Source organism: Scyliorhinus torazame, chromosome 6, assembly GCF_047496885.1.
Source record: "Scyliorhinus torazame isolate Kashiwa2021f chromosome 6, sScyTor2.1, whole genome shotgun sequence".
In the NCBI taxonomy this organism is placed as follows: Eukaryota; Metazoa; Chordata; class Chondrichthyes; order Carcharhiniformes; family Scyliorhinidae; genus Scyliorhinus; species Scyliorhinus torazame.
This window is the reverse complement of record NC_092712.1, coordinates 257,961,159-257,978,103: the sequence shown is the minus strand read 5'-3', so window position 1 is coordinate 257,978,103 and position 16,945 is coordinate 257,961,159. Positions and strand designations below refer to the sequence as shown.

The window sequence follows — 16,945 nt, the reverse complement described above, 5'->3', positions numbered from 1 at the left end:
AGCTGAGTTTTCTGCTTTTTAGTTTCAGTTTGAGGAAAAGCTTGGGTGTGTCTGTGTTTTTCGGTGAGCTGCATCTGAAGGTGATCTCTGTCATCCAGAGATTATCTATGGACCATTTGGTGAACTCAGAATTGTAAAAGTTCTCAGTATTAAATGTAAACCTAATGTGCTCCTGTTTGAAGGTTTGTTAAGTCTTTTGGGTGTAAAAGGACAGCATAGAGGTTACTTAGTGTTGTATTCTTTGGGGGGGGGGGGTGTATTTGATTTACCGGTTGCTAAGATATTAACTGTTTGTTTTAAAAAGGTTAACTTGAGTTCATAGAATAAACATTGTTTTGTTTTAAAAACCAGGGGTCCATTTTCTGCTGTACCATACATGTAGATTGAGCCGTGTGCTCCCCATACCACAATCTATTAAAAGTTGTGGGTCAGGTGAACTCCATGATACACACTGGGATTCTCTAAACCCTGGCCCATAACAGCATTGTGAACCTTTCAGTCATTTAACCTTTTCTGCCCGCCACCTTCTCAAAAACCTTCCCTTTTATTTCCAACCCCCCACTTGTTTAAAACTCCTTTTATTTTTAGATCTTCCCAGTTCTAATGAAAGGTCAAGGACCTGAAATGTAAAGTCTACTTCTCTCTCCACAAATGCTGCAATATCGGCTAATCGATTACTTCCAGCATTTCCAGTGTTGATTTTACGCAGCATTTGTATGCATGCCATCGTTTTCACACAAAGTTGCTGCAGTTTCAGTCATGACTTGTTTATTCCAGTTTGTAGAGACACCATATAAATTGCTTCTATAGGTTGTTTGCAGATAGTCCTTCCTGTAAAACAGACTGTTTGCTGCAAATCCTGCTGTAACCTACATCCTACCTGCAACCAATCTTAATTGATCACTTTCCCAATTAACATTCCACTCACTACTGCAACACACTGAAAAGAACACAAATTTAGTTTTAGATAAGGTGCTATAGTAGAAATCTACACTTTTTACAAATTCAATAAGCAAGTGAAAGTAAAACCTTCCCATCTAATGGTGCAGATAAATACCATCTGCTGTCAAATAGAAATTGGAGACAAGCTTGAACGAAGATTTCATATGGAACAGCCTTGCACAGGTAAAGACCAATTAAAATGGGGCCACCAATAACATAAATTATTCAATTATTTTATTTATAGGTATTTCTGTACAATACAATGATTGAATGTTGTGACAATACTATTCAGCTTACAGGCATTTATAAGAAACAACCTTATAAATTCAAAAATGTTGATCAATTAAATTCACGAGTCGATAAAAGTCCTTCGTCTTTCGCTGAAACCTATTGCTGAAAGCACCATTATTTGTTAAAGTGCTACCATTTGAAAACATAACGACCTATTCATCACTGTTTGGAAAGACCTGTGAATATTTATACAAATTCATTAAAAAATGACTTCACTTTCATGCCGAGCAAGTGCTGGTGGTAGTGTTGTTCCACAGGGGCCTTGAAAATAAAATCTGCAACGAGAAATATATTCCATCAGTTAGATCAATTTATCTCTTGGGGCGGGCAGGTGCAGGGATAGAAAGAGCGCAGGGCTGGGCTGGAGGATAGCAGTTCAGCTGCTCCAAATTCTACAGAAGGCTGACACAAGCAAACAACACTTTCCCAACTCTTTTAAGGATTACTGTAGAATTAGGTGGTTAGTCAAAACTTCCACCACCTAATTTTTCCATACAGAAGGGACCCATTACCCATTTAAATTGACGCATCAGCAATTCTAGGTAGCCACCAGGTATGCCTAAAATCAGGAAAAAAAATCAATTTGCTGGCAACCATACACTAGTACAGGTTGGGTGCATCGACTTTATAGTCAGGAATTAGATACATTATATCCAAAATATATACCAATTTGTACCAGAATGCCCAAATAGCTTTTATATAATGTATAATAATCTTTATTGTCACAAGTAGGCTTACATTAACACTGCAATGAAGCTACTGTGAAAAGCCTCTGATTATAGCCTTTGTCAGAATGTTGGATTAGACCCACCATGCACGTTGAGTTTGACACCCCTATCTTAGTTCAAATGTACCAAAATGGTCATCTTACTGTTGTTTTAAGCAACCCATTGCTGGTAGGTTAATATAGGAAGAATCAACATTTTCCTGTCTCCATTTTTGCAGTTACTCTTCATTTCCAACCGGAAATTGTAGTTGCCAAAAGAATGATATACATATGGGGGAATTTAGCAAAGTTGCTTCAATTAATGTAAAATCTGATTGAAATCTTGCTCTGACACCAAGCAAATGGATTTTCAAAAGTTGAATTTCCTCTGTCACCAACAAACACTCTCAGCAAATCGCACTAACAAATGTTAAACTGATTGTTCTCAGCATTGTACGGCCTGATCACTCAAACAGCACGTCAATCACCTAACGTAAGACAGCAATGAGAGATAATTAAGGAATTATTATTTAAAGTGCCCAGTTCTTTTTTTTTCCCAAGCTGCCGCTGTCCCCCGACCAGGGTGCTTCGGGGCCGGACGGGACCCTCGAGGGCCCATTCCACCCAGCACAATTTAGCACCCCGGACTTGTTCAATTTCTCAGGGGAGGGGGGGTCAGCGAAAGCCCCTGGCTTCTTAGGTTCTTAGTGGGTTATAGTTTGGAAGACCCTCTGTCCCAACCGCCATCTTCGGGCACCTCTGCCACCATCCTGGACCTGTTTCCAGAGTTGTATTCAAGGCTTTCCAGTGACGAGGCAGCGGGGGCAAGGCAGGCATCTGCACTACCGCCTCCCATTGGCACAGGGCCCCGGGAGGAGCCTGAGCAGATCCCGCCTGTTGATGATCCCGGTGGCGGGATCAAGGCAGCCCCCCGAGTTGGTTGGTGGGCCCGTGTCGCCCGCCACACTCAGTGTGGTGGAGGATTCGGGCCCGGAGGGCGACTGTACGAAGGCTGTCAGCCGCCCAGTGTTGGGAGCGCAGGGTGCATGAGACGCTCTGTCGCGGGGTGCGGGTCTCACTCGTGCCTGACACGGTGTTGCCCCTCACCCCCTCTGGGGGTCTCCCGGATCCTGGCACATCATAATTGAAGGTTCTTTGTTTTTCTGCCTCCGTAGATAGTTCAGGCAGTAGTGCCTGTACCATTTGTTTTTGTAGAAATGTGTTGTGAACTGTTTTAATAATCAGAGTATCCACCCCCCCCTCCCCATACATTGGTACTGAGGGGAGGGTACCCTGTTTCTCCAACACAAAATTAGTGTATGGAAAGGCTCAGTAAACCAAGGTCCACCACAATAAGAAAACAAAAAAGGGACGGTCAATAGAGAATTAAAGGTGCTATATTTAAATGTGCGCAGTGTACGGAACAAGGTAGATGAGCTTGTGGCCCAGATTGTGACTGGCAGGTATGATGTGGTAGGCATCACAGAGACATGGTTGCAGGGGGTTCAGGACTGGCATTTAAACATCCAGGGATTCACAACCTATCGAAAAGACAGAGAGGTGGGCAGAGGGGGCGGGGTTGCCTTGTTAATTAGGAATGAAATTAAATTAATAGCACTAAACGACATAGGGGTCAGATGATGTGGAGTCTGTGTGGGTAGAGTTGAGGAACCACAAAGGCAAAAAAGCCATAATGGGAGTTATGTACAGGCCTCCTGACAGTGGTCAGGACCAAATGCACCATGAAATAGAAAGTGCATGTCAGAAAGGCAAGGTCACAGTGATCATGGGGGACCTTAATATGCAGGTGGACTGGGTAAATAATACTGCCAGTGGACCCAAGGAAAGGGAATTCATTGAATGTTTACAGGAGGGCTTTTTGGAACAGCTTGTGATGGAGCCCACGAGGGAACAGGCCATTCTGGACTTAGTGTTATGTAATGAGCCAGACTTGATTAAAGATCTTAAAGTAAGGGAGCACTTAGGAGGCAGTGATCATAATATGGTCGAATTCAATCTCCAATTTGAAAGAAAGAAGGTAGAATCAGGTGTAAAGGTGTTACAGTTAAATAAAGGTAACTACAGGGGCATGAGGGAGGAACTGACGAAAATCGACTGGGAGCAGAGCCTAGTGGGAAAGACAGTAGAACAGCAATGGCAGGAGTTTCTGGGAGTAATTGAGGACACAGTACAGAGGTTCCCCCCAAAGAAAAGAAAGGTTATCAGAGGGGAGATTAGGCAGCCATGGCTGACAAAGGAAGTTAGGGAATGCATCAAAGCAAAAGAGAAAGCCTATAATGTGGCAAAGAGTAGTGGGAAGTCAGAAGTTTGGGAAGGCTACAAAAACAAACAGAGGATAACAAAGAGAGAGATAAGGAAAGAGAGGATCAAATTTGAAGGTAGGCTAGCCAGTAACATTAGGAATGATAGTAAAAGTTTCTTTAAATACATTAAAAACAAACGGGAGGCAAAAGTTGACATTGGGCCGCTCCAAAATGACGCTGGTAATTTTGTGATGGGAGACAAGGAAATAGCTGAGGAACTGAATAAGTACTTTGCGTCAGTCTTCACAGTAGAAGACATGAGTAATATCCCAACAATTCCGGAGAGTCAGGGGGCAGAGTTGAATATGGTAGCCATCACAAAGGAGAAAGTGCTAGAGAAACTAAGAGGTCTAAAAATTGATAAATCTCCAGGCCCAGGTGGGCTACATCCTAGAGTTCTAAAGGAGATAGCTGAAGAAATAGTGGAGGCGTTAGTTATGATCTTTCAAAAGTCACTGGAGTCAGGGAAAGTCCCAGAGGATTGGAAAATCGCTGTTGTAACCCCCCTGTTCAAGAAGGGAACAAGGAAAAAGATGGAAAATTATAGGCCAATTAGCCTAACCTCGGTTGTTGGCAAGATTCTAGAATCCATTGTTAAGGATGAGATTTCTAAATTCTTGGAAGTGCAGGGTCGGATTAGGACGAGTCAGCATGGATTTAGTAAGGGGAGGTCGTGCCTGACAAACCTGTTAGAGTTCTTTGAAGAGATAACAAATAGGTTAGACCAAGGAGAGCCAATGGATGTTATCTATCTTGACTTCCAAAAGGTCTTTGATAAGGTGCCTCACGGGAGACTGCTGAGTAAAATAAGGGCCCATGGTATTCGAGGCAAGGTACTAACATGGATTGACGATTGGCTGTCAGGCAGAAGGCAGAGAGTTGGGATAAAAGGTTCTTTTTCGGAATGGCAACCGGTGACGAGTGGTGTCCCGCAGGGTTCAGTGTTGGGGCCACAGCTGTTCTCTTTATATATTAACGATCTAGATGACGGGACTGAGGGCATTCTGGCTAAGTTTGCCGATGATACAAAGATAGGTGGAGCGGCAGGTAGTATGGAGCAGGTGGGGAGGCTGCAGAAAGATTTAGACAGTTTAGGAGAGTGGTCCAAGATATGGCTGATGAAATTCAACGTGGGCAAGTGCGAGGTCTTGCACTTTGGAAAAAAGAATAGAGGCATGGACTATTTTCTAAACGGTGACAAAATTCATAATGCTGAAGTGCAAGGGGACTTGGGAGTCCTAGTCCAGGATTCTCTAAAGGTAAGCTTGCAGGTTGAGTCCGTAATTAAGAAAGCAAATGCAATGTTGTCATTCATCTCAAGAGGCTTGGAATATAAAAGCAGGGATGTACTTCTGAAGCTTTATAAAGCATTAGTTAGGCCCCATTTAGAATACTGTGAGCAATTTTGGGCCCCACACCTCAGGGAGGACATACTGGCACTGGAGCGGGTCCAGCGGAGATTCACACGGATGATCCCAGGAATGGTAGGCCTAACATACGATGAACGTCTGAGGATCCTGGGATTATATTCATTGGAGTTTAGGAGGTTGAGGGGAGATCTAATAGAAACTTACAAGATAATGAATGGCTTAGATAGGGTAGATGTAGGGAAGTTGTTTCCATTAGCAGGGGAGACTAGGACCCGGGGGCACAGCCTTAGAATAAAAGGGAGTCACTTTAGAACAGAGATGAGGAGAAATTTCTTCAGCCAGAGAGTGGTGGGTCTGTGGAATTCATTGCCACAGAGGGCGGTGGAGGCCGGGACGTTGAGTGTCTTTAAGACAGAAGTTGATAAATTCTTGAATTCTCGAGGAATTAAGGGCTATGGAGAGAGAGCGGGTAAATGGAGTTGAAATCAGCCATGATTGAATGGTGGAGTGGACTCGATGGGCCGAATGGCCTTACTTCCGCTCCTATGGTCTTATGGTTTGTACCGTTTGGCCTTGTATATATTTTTTTACTGTTTTAATAAAAAGATATGGCCAATTCACCTAACCTGCACCTCTTTGGGTTGTGGGGGCGAAATCCACGCAAACACGGGGAGAATGTGCAAACTCCACACGGACAGTGACCCAGAGCCGGGATCGAACCTGGGACCTTGGCGCCGTGAGGCAGCAGTGCTAACCACTGTGCCACCGTGCTGCCCTTAAAAATGTTGTGTCCATCTTGACAGGAAACAGAAAAAGGGGCAGAAACCACAGGTAGGAAGCTAGCCAATAAATTTAATTTGTAATTTTATCAGCTGAGAGGTTAAATTAGGATTTAACAGCTTTCTTTAAACACAAAACTAACATTACAGTAATTTAACTATTGTCAGCACCCCTCCCAAAAGCACCATTAAGAGTTCGAAAGCTGATGTCACAAAATAACAGATCCACCTGGGCAAAGAAATCATCAAGTTCCTGAAATTCAACCCAGTATAGTCTCTACTATCATCAATAAAGGTTCTGCTCAAAAAGCACCCAGCAAAGATAAAGTAATTCAAAACCAAACCATTAATTCCAACATTAAAAGAGGTTTTATGAAGCAAAATGAGGGATGCGGCTTGTTCAAAAGGGTGCAAATTTTGCATGTATGTAAATGCATGAAAAATGGTAAACGGAGAAGCTAATAAAATTTAGTGTAAAGCCCTCTCTACTGCCATTGTTATACGACTCACCAGAACACTGGTCCAATCACGGTTCAGGTGATGATAAATATCCTATGATAAACTGAATTCAAATACTCGAAACTGACATGATCGGATTTGAATACACCTTCCCTCGATTGCTAATGCAGTAACATAACTACTGTACTACTGTATCCTTTTGATTGACAGTAATATGAAGCAGAAAAGGACCATGACAAACAATACATAAACAACCAGGCTGAATCAGTTCAGAGAGGAAGTGCAAAAGGAAATCTTAAAAGCAGAGAGAAAGAATAAGAAGAGACTGGTAGTTAATAGAATTCAAAAGACTTCAGTGGGCATACATTTAGTAAATGGGTAGTAAGAGGGCTGGAGCCAATTAGGGATCAAAATGAAAATCTACACATGGAAGCAAGGCAAGACTAAATTACTAAATGAGCACGTTGGAATTTCCTTTTTATCACAGAAGCAGATGATACCAAAGTCATAATTTTAAAAAAGTAGAAAAGTAAGATAGGCTAGAAAGATATACTAGAAAGGTTGGCTGTACTTAACAGTTGGCAAATGATCAGGACTGGATGGGACGCATAGTGGAGGCTGAGGAAAAGTAAAGATGGAAATTGGGGAGGTACTGGTCATAATCTTCCAATCCTCCTTGGATATGGGAGGTTTCAGAGGACTGCATAACTGCAAATGTTACACATGTGTCAGAAAAACGATGCAAGGAGAAACCCAGGAACTACAGACCAGTCAGTTTCAGAGTGCAAGGAAATTTTTGATGAGACGTCACATAAATGGTTATTGCGGAAAATGAAAGCTCATGGTGTACGGGGTAACATATTGGCATGGATTGAAGATTGGCTTGTTAACAGGAAACAGTTGGCATAAATGGGTATTTTCCTAGTTCGCAGGATGCGGCAACTGGTCTGCCACAGGGATCAATAGTGGGGCCTCAATGTTTTACAATTTATATAAATAACTTGGATTAAGGTATGGTTGTTAAATTTGCTGATGACACAAAGGTAGGTAGGAAAGTAAGTTGTGAAGAGGATGTAAGGAGGCTACAAAAGGGCATGAGAGGTTACGTATGTGGGCAAATAACTGGCAAATGGAGTATAATACGGGCAAATGTGAAATTGTCCATTGTGGCGGGGGTTTATTGTAGGGAAATGGATTACAAAAGTAAGGACGGTATGCTTCAGTTGTACAGGGCATTGGTGAGACCACATCTGGAGTATCGTGTACAGTATTGATCTTCTTATTTAAGATACAAATTCATTACAAGTTCAGAGAAGGTTTATTAGACTAATCCCAGGAATGGGCAGATTGCCTAATGATGAAAGGCTTGGTTTACATCCACTAGAGATTAGAAGAGTAAGGGGTGCCTTGATCCTATGGGGTATTGACACGGCGGATGTGGAGAGGATGTTTCTACTTGTGGGAGAATCTAGAACTGGAGGTCAATGTTTAAAAATAGTGATTTAAGGTAGAGACGAGGAGAATGTTCTTCCTGCAGAGGGTGGTGAGTCTCTGGAACGCTCTTCCTCAAAAGGCAGCAGACGCAGAATCTTTGAATATTTTTAAGGCTAGATAGATAGATTCTTGATTAACAAAGGTATGAAAGGTTACCAGAGGTAGGCAGGTATGTGGAGTTGAGGTTACAATCTGATCAGCCATGATCTTATTGAATGGCGGAGCAGGCTCAAGGGGCCAAGTGGCCTATTCCTGCTCCTAATTCGGATGTTCGTAATCCGAGATAAAGTTAACAGTCACTTGGACAAGTGTGGTTTAATCAAGGAAAGCCATCACAGATTTGTTGAAGGCAAATAGTTTAAAATTTCTAATACGAAAAGCAAAAGAAAAATACGATGGATGTTGGAAATCTGAAATAAAGTCAGAAAATGCAAGAAATACTCAGCGAGCCAGGAAGGATCTAGGATGAGAATTTATCAACCTGAAATGTTAAATTTGTTTCTCTCTCCACAGATGCTGCCTGACTGGAGTACTTTCAGAATTTTACAGGGTTTTTGAGTGTAATTAACTTGATTTAAATTTTTTGATGAAGTAACAGAAAAGGCTGATGAGGGTAAAGCAGTTGTTGGGTGTTCATGGATTTCCAAAGGGTGTTCAATAAAGTGCCACATAATAGGTCATCAGCAGAACTGAAGTCCATGGATTAAAAGGGACAGTGGGAGCTTGGATACAAAGTTGGTCGAATGACAAGAAACAGGGTACATGTTGGCGCAGTGGTTAGCACTGCTGCCTCACGGCACCGAGGTGCCAGGTTCGATCCCGGCTCTGGGTCACTGTCTGTGTGGAGTTTGCACATTTTCCCTTGTTTGCGTGGGGTTCACCCTCACAACCCAAAGATGTGCAGGGTAGGTGGATTGACCACACTAAATTGCCCCTTATTGGAAAAAATGAATTTGGCACTCTAAATTAAAAAAAAAAGAATGACAAGAAACAGAGCAGTGGTGAACTGTTGCTTTTCCGTTCGGAGGAAAGTGTATGATGCAGTGTCCCCAGGATGAGTACAAAGACTAATGCTTTTCTATGTTAATGACTTAGATACACAGGGCACAATTTCAAAGCTTGCAAATTACACAAAACTTGGTAGTACCTGAATTGTGTGGTGGCTTCTGTGATAACAGTATTGAATTCTGCTACTGGCACACCCCTCGCAGCCACCTGGGGAGCAAACAATGCTGCAGGATAAACGATCGATGATGTCCCAACCTTCAAAAACAATTTCAAAAGATTTATCTAAGTATACAACCCTCACCTGCATTATATTGAAATTGAAGCAAGACTAAGTTGTCGCAGAAATTTCCAGAGGTTAATCTGCCAGACTTTGTGATTTAGTTGAAAGGATTATAAGTGGTTAGTTTTATTAGTGCGCTGCTGAAAGCTGAAACATATTTAAGGTAGCATTTTAGAAACTCAATCCTGGGATATCAGAGGAAAGAGATTACACAATAAAAATCTCTTAAGAAGCTTCATGAAGTAGACAAGATCCATAATGTCACCATGGAATCGTTTCCTTCTAACTTGCACGAGCAGCTTTACTGAGAAAAGTGTATACTCATGTAATATACAAATTGTTCTAATAACACCACTGAAATGAGGCTTTGTTCATAATCAGTGTAATGGTGCAGATGGTGAGGAAGAAGAGGGGAAAAGAAGGGGAAAGAAAGAAACAATAGAAGGAAATCTATGGCAGTGGCCAATAAAAGGCCCTGGGGATGTAGATCTGAACAAAAAGAGGAACCTGGGCAGTACGTTCATCTTGATCATCTGCACTCTCTCCGCCAAGGAAAGCGGGAGTGCACCCCATCTCAGTAGGTCCTTTTTTACATCCTCCACCAGGCTGGTCAGGTTCCACCTGTGGATCCCTGTCCAGTCATGGGCAATCTGGATCCCCAGGTAGCGGAATTTGCTTTGGATTAGTTTAAATGGTAGGCTTTGTGGGTGCGAGATGTAGAGGAGCAGGTCATCCGCATAGAGTGAGACTCTGTGCTCTCTGCCTCCTCTTCGGATTGTCTTCCAACTTCACGCTGCTCTCAGGACGAATGCCAGCGGCTCGTTCGCCAGGGCGAACAAGAACGGGGACAGCGGGCATCCGTGCCTTGTGCCTCGGTGCAGCTGGAAGTGTTCAGAGCTGGTGCCGTTGGTCCATATGTTCGCCTTGGGTTGTTGTACAGGAGTTTCAACCATGAGGTTCATAGAATCATAGAATTTACAGTGCTGAAGGCCATTCAGCCCATCGACTCAGCACCGGCCCTTGGAAAGAGCACCCTACTTAAGCTCCATGTCTCCACCCTATCCCCATAACCCAGTAACCCACCTAACTTTTTTGGACACCAAGGGCAATTCATCATGGTCAATCCACCTAACCTGCACATCTTTGGCTGTGGAGGAAACTGGAGCACCCGGAGGAAACCCACGCAGACACGGGGAGAACGTGCAGACTCCACACAGCCAGTGACCCAAGCCGGGAATTGAACCTACGACCATGGAGCTGTGAAGCAACTGTGCTAACCACTATGTTACTTCGTGCTGTCGAAGGCCTTTTCTGCGCCCAGGGAGACAATCATTCACCTCTGGTGTCTCTCCCCAGATGGCTTCATTATCACGCTCAGCAGTCGTCTGATGCTCGCATCATCACCCTTACTAATATTCATTTTTTTTCTAATTCAAAATTTATTTTAATTACCAGTTGCCAGGGGTCCGGTGGGGTAATACGTGCACCCAGTGGCTCCCGCTAGATTACTGCACTTTTTGCCAATTTCTCTCCGTTTCATAGTGTATTTTCTTTAGAACACCAACATAATTAATGGGATAAGGATCCTATATGATTGAAATTCCCAGAGAAGTCAGGGGAAAGAAGGTGGACAGCAGATGTTTGTCGACGGAATCGGAGGTCTCTCAGAGCTCGTTGGCAGATAAAATGACACAGGCAGCCTCTGGGGCTCTGGCCACTCCACTAACAGCCAAGGTGCTTTAGAGTGCCTGAAGCTAATATTCGACAAGTAAAGTTTAACAGACTTTTGGTTCCAGGTATGGTCCAAGCATCCTGGACTTACTGACTCCCCAACGAAGAACTGCTGCCATTCCCAACAACATAAATCTGTGAACAGATTTAACACTTGTGGGGCTGGAAGCAAAGAGGAGGAACTGGTTGAAATGTGGAGCCCGACATGAGAATGAAGCTCTCCAGCTTGGAACCAAATATAACCTCACTAGTGTCTCGTCAAAAGCTGTGATGACATTTTTGCAGTGGAAAGCGAAGGTGGAGGAGGTAGGACGGGTCGGTGAATGTTGAGTCCTTTTACCCACATAGGTGGTCCATGGACAAAAATATTTGAAAAGCACAGGTATAATGCAGGATAGGAATAGAATGCACTATCTCTTCTGCCAAAATTATGCCTTGCATACAAACATAGTTGTGTACTCCCTGTTACATCAGCGAGCTTCTTTATTTCCATACATTAGCCATCTTTACAGCCAAAGTGAGATTGTCAATATGCAAGCAACTCTGTATCATCAATCCACACTCACTAGCAATTTGGTTGAAACCATCCAAACCATTTCCTTTTAAGATTTTCATAACCATAATGAAAGAGTGAAGAATCCCATCAGTCCAGGTTGGTTATGAATTCAGATCTTATAGGGCAGCACGGTGGCGCAGTGGGTTTGCACTGCTGCCTCATGGCACCGAGGTCTCGGGTTCGATCCCGGCTCCGGGTCACTGTCCGTGTGGAGTTTGCACATTCTCCCCGTGTTTGCGTGGGTTTCGCCCCCACAACCCAAAGGTGTGCAGGATAGGGGGATTGAACACGCTAAATTGCCCCTTAATTGGAAAATATGAATTGGGCACACTAAATTTAGTTAAAAAATAAAAAAATAAATTCAGATCTTAGGTCATAGGACAGATAACCACTCCTCAAACAAACTGCTTTCAACATTTCTTATTGGCTTTTCTGTACTAAGCCTCAAGCGCAGAACCTTTGTTAGATTCCATCCGGACGCTAGGATCCCACAGACATGATCGACAGGATAGAGTACACCTAATGATCCAGAAGAACATCAGTCTGTGCAATAAAATCTTCTTGTGTTGCAAAGGAACCTGCATTCAGTTTGAGGTAAAATGTTACATTAAAAAATGTAGCCCGGGGCAACACGCCGCACAGTGGTTAGCACTGCTGCCTATGGCGCTGAGGACCCGGGTTCGAATCCCGGCCCTGGGTCACTGTCCGTGTGGAGTTTTCACATTCTGCCCGTGTCTGCGTGCGTTTCACCCCCACAACCCAAAGATGTGCAGGTTAGGCGGATTGGCCACGTTAAATTGTCCCTTATTTGGAAAATAAATAATTAGGTGCTCTAAATTTATTTTTTTAAATGTAGCCCCTACTAGTTATATCTGGCACGTTTTGTGCATCTGATCAGTCTTCCACACAGGATCTAAAATGCCACGTACAATGGCAATTGTGAGAAGGGTGAGAAAGTACAGCACCTTCAACCATGATCATACCGAATGGTAGAGACAGCTTAATGTGGTTTACTTCATTTTGTCAAAGCTAGAATTGGAACATTGAAAGATTAGGAGAACAGGCAAAATCTGGAGTTCATCGAGTACTAACACACAAAAAGAGGCCCTTTGGCCCATCATGCCTGTTCTGGCCATCAAACATCTATCTTTTCTAATCCCATTTTCCAGCATTTGGTCTGTGGCCTTGTGTGCCCTATTGTTTCAAGTGCTCATCTAAATGCTTCTTAAATGTTGCGACGGTTCCCACCTTGACCATCACTTCAGACAGTGAGTTCCAGATACCCACCACCCTCTTGGTTTTTCCTCAAATTCTCTCACCGTAAATCTATGGCCCTTGGTTTTTGACCCCTTTAAGGGGGAATGCCCTTCCCATCTACCCTATTATCTATGTCCCTCATAATTTTGTATACCTCGATCATGTCCCCCGTCAGCCTTCTCTACTCCAAGGAAAACAATTCCAGCCTAGGCAAAATCCTGGTGAACCTCCTCTGCACTATCTCTAGTACAATCACATCTTTCCTATACTGAGGTGACCAGAACTGCACACTAGCTGTGGACTAATGAGCATTTTATACAGCTCCACCATAACCTCCCTGAGCTTATATTCTGTCACTTGGCTAATAAAGGCAAGTATCCATATGCCTTTTTAACCCCCCTATCTACCTATCCTGCTGCCTTCAGGGAGCTACAGTCATGCACCCAAGGTTCCTCTGGTTCTCTGTACTTCCCAATGTCCTACTGCCCACTGTGCCAATGTTCTGCCCATCTGACCACCCCATCTATATCATCCTGCAATCTTAAGGTTTTCCACCTCACTATTTACCACCGGCCCAATCTTCATGTCATCTGCGAACTTACTGATCATACCTCTTACTTTCACAGTTAGATCATTAACGTACACAATAACAGTAAGGGACCCAGCACCAACCCCTGCAGTATTAGTGGACACAGGCACTGTCATAAAAATAGCCTTCGACCATCATACTCTGCCTCCTACCACTAAGTCAATTTTGGATCCAATTTGCCAAATTCCCCTGGGTCCCATGGGTTCTTACCTTCATAACCAGTCTCCCAAGCAGGACCTTGTCAGAAGCCTTATTTAAGTCCATGTGACTATATCAGTGCACTGCCCTCATCTACACATCTAGACACCTCCTCAAAAAATTCATATTTGTTAGGCAAAATCTGCCTGACAAAGTCATGCTGACCAACTTTGATTGATCGTTGCGTCCAAATGGAGATGTTCAAGATAGAGTTAGATACAGCTGTTGGGGCTATCAGCATCAAAGGATAAGTGTGTGTGGGGTGGGGGGGGGGGGGGGGGGGGGGGGGGGGGGGGGGGGGGGGAAGAGTGAGAACAGGTTACTGAGTTGGATGATATTATGATCCTAGACCTGACTCCCAACAGTGGCTAGGCTACTGGACAGAAACTCCAATATTTTGTTTTAATTTCTAAGACTGTGAGGAAAGGTACCTCGCTCCAGGAGTGATTATACAAAAAAAGGGATATGATATATTTAAATTTTTTAATTACTAGCAGTATTAAAAATCTTTAACATCACACCAGAAAATAGCTTACAATTATTCCTTAAACAATACTATTCAATTCAGTTAATACAATATCCTTAATTGCCATCTTTATTCCCACTTAAGCAACAAGAAAACAAAAACATCTCAGCTCTCAACCGACTTTAACTACCAATGGCACATAGGAATTGTTGGGGGACATTTTCTGATACTGGACTATGATATAAATTATAGGTGGCTCTGTAACTACATTTGTGCTCCTAAATTACTTTTGAATAGTTCTGATGAGACAAAAAGTTGAAAACAGGCTATTTTAAAGGAATTGAGCTCTCACTTTCCCACATTCACACCAAATCATTTTAAGCATAGAAATAAAGCAAGAAAAGATAGCGACAGTGCAGGTTGTGCAATCCGGCAAAAGAATCACAGGAAACTGTTACAATTATGGCTAACGACTATAAGGTAAAGAGTAAAGTAAATACAAGATTAAGGTTAGAAACTTAACAATGGATTCTTGTCTAGAAGAACTTCAGATCGTTTCAAATTTGCGAGATCGGATTTCAGTTTGAGATTAAGCCATTCAAGCCGTCCAGATAAACACGACAGTAATTCAATTAATTTGAGTTAAAATAAAACTAGCAAGATCTCTTTCAAACACTGGTTAATTAGCGAACATTGAAACTTGAAATCAGTTTAAAGAACTAGAAAGGAATTTGAGTAAAATAAAGGAAAGAATAAATAAAGCTTGAGATCACGCAAAAGATGCAAATGGCATCATTCCAAGTTCTCCAGCCACTCTCCGCCCCCTTAGGTTCTGTACAAAATTTAACCCTTTCAGCAAGCAGGTCATCTGTAAAAAAAATATATATGTCTCTAAGAATAGCTAATGCCTATAAAATCAATCAGTGGAAATTGACTTAAATGGAATAAAACAGATGAAGTTTTATGATGAAGGAGAATGGAAGATTTTGTTCAGTATTTTAATTAAGCGATTGTGAAACTGCTGTCTCTTTGAGAATCTGTAGCCAGGAGAGAGGGCTAACAGTTAACTCTGATATTTGCGAGCTGTGAGAATGTGTGTGTTTGGTCTGTGTATGTTCATATATCTCTACTAAGATTTATCTTCTGAGAAGTAACCTGGAATTTATAATTTGGAACTTTAGAATAGGAACCAGAAGGATTTTTACCTAACTAATTTTGGTTAAAGCACTGAAGTGCTAGGTTTCCTTTGTCAGTGTGGTGATATTTGTTTGTCATCTGACATTGTAATTTAAAGATCATAGTTTGAGTGTAGTTAACAAATTTTTCTTTTCAAAGGTTATCATTGACATTTCCAGGGTAATTTTGATACACGAGGAAATTTATTCAGGGTACAAAATCATGTATGTAGGAATAAGAAAATATTAGTTTTATTGTGTTCATTGGAAGTTTGGATAGTTGAAATACATATGACAGTTTAAATACATATGACCAATCCGGTGTTGGATTAGTCCAAGGTTACAACTTCCCTGACACAACGCAGATGTATTAATTCTGAGATTGCAGAATTAAGTGTAAAGGACAGATGGGTACATAAAAGATGTTTCTTGTTTAAACAAAAGGGTGGTGACAAAATGACGTCTGGTAGAGAACTCTTACTCCACCTTTCCAAACCAGCAGAGAATTGACCCGTGCTTGTTAATGCCTGGATTTGGTATGTCTCTCTTGTGGGGACCATGAATTAGTTGAATTGGTTTTTGGAGCAGGCGAGGAGCTGGATTAGGGGTTTGCCGCTGTCCACACTCTGAGCTCTGGCTTTGTAATTCTGATAAAGTAATTTTAAAAAACAGCTGAAGATGTATTTTAATTGGAAATTATAAATCTTAATTTTTTAATCGTCAGATATATTCAGATTAGTTAACCCACTCTGTCCCAAGCAGAATGGATCTTTTGTGTTTTACTTTACAAGTAACTGCAAGTGGAACAATATTTGCAGTAGCTTCAGGAATTTGAGATAGTTGAGTTATTGTAAACTGGCTAATTAAATAGGCACAAGCACGTCAGGTCGGGTTCAAGCGCAACAGAATCAGGCGTGCAACCATGAGGAAAATAGATATGAAAAGGTTGTACAATATGAGAACTACTAACCCCTGAATAACAGACGTGTTCAGCCCATACAGGAAAAGCTTTATACGGGCAACACCTAACACCTGGTGACGACCAGGACACTTTTCCACTTTTCCTTTAAATTTTTAGATTAAACGTTCAAAAGAGGCTGGAACGACAGCAGCAGCTGTGGGGACTCGTGATGGCTCTTGAGATCTCAGAACAACTACAAGCACATAAAAGTGCAGGAACATCACTGATTTCACAACGGACACAGGATGAATGTAGCTATATGAACTGTGGTGCTTTATATAATTTTATTGACGGGATGTGCATCCCAGCAGCCAGAGACTGGAACAATGGTAGAACTGATTTTAATGCGTGGCTGCAGC

The 16,945-nt window shown here is 42.3% G+C and overlaps 1 protein-coding gene across 3 annotated transcripts in view; it reads right to left on the bottom strand.

The window, feature by feature from the left end:
• Window positions 1–1,159: 1,159 nt before the first annotated feature.
• The window catches only part of sirt5 (sirtuin 5), a 69,212-nt gene continuing 53,426 nt past the window's right edge, over window positions 1,160–16,945 (bottom strand). For all 3 annotated transcript variants that reach the window (XM_072509585.1, XM_072509586.1, XM_072509587.1), the window contains 2 exons: window positions 9,513–9,628; window positions 1,160–1,508 (listed from right to left, as the gene is read on the bottom strand). In XM_072509585.1, the coding sequence (XP_072365686.1) occupies window positions 1,433–1,508; window positions 9,513–9,628 (192 nt within the window). In that variant the 3' untranslated portion in view covers window positions 1,160–1,432. The remainder of the gene's footprint in view (window positions 1,509–9,512; window positions 9,629–16,945) is intronic.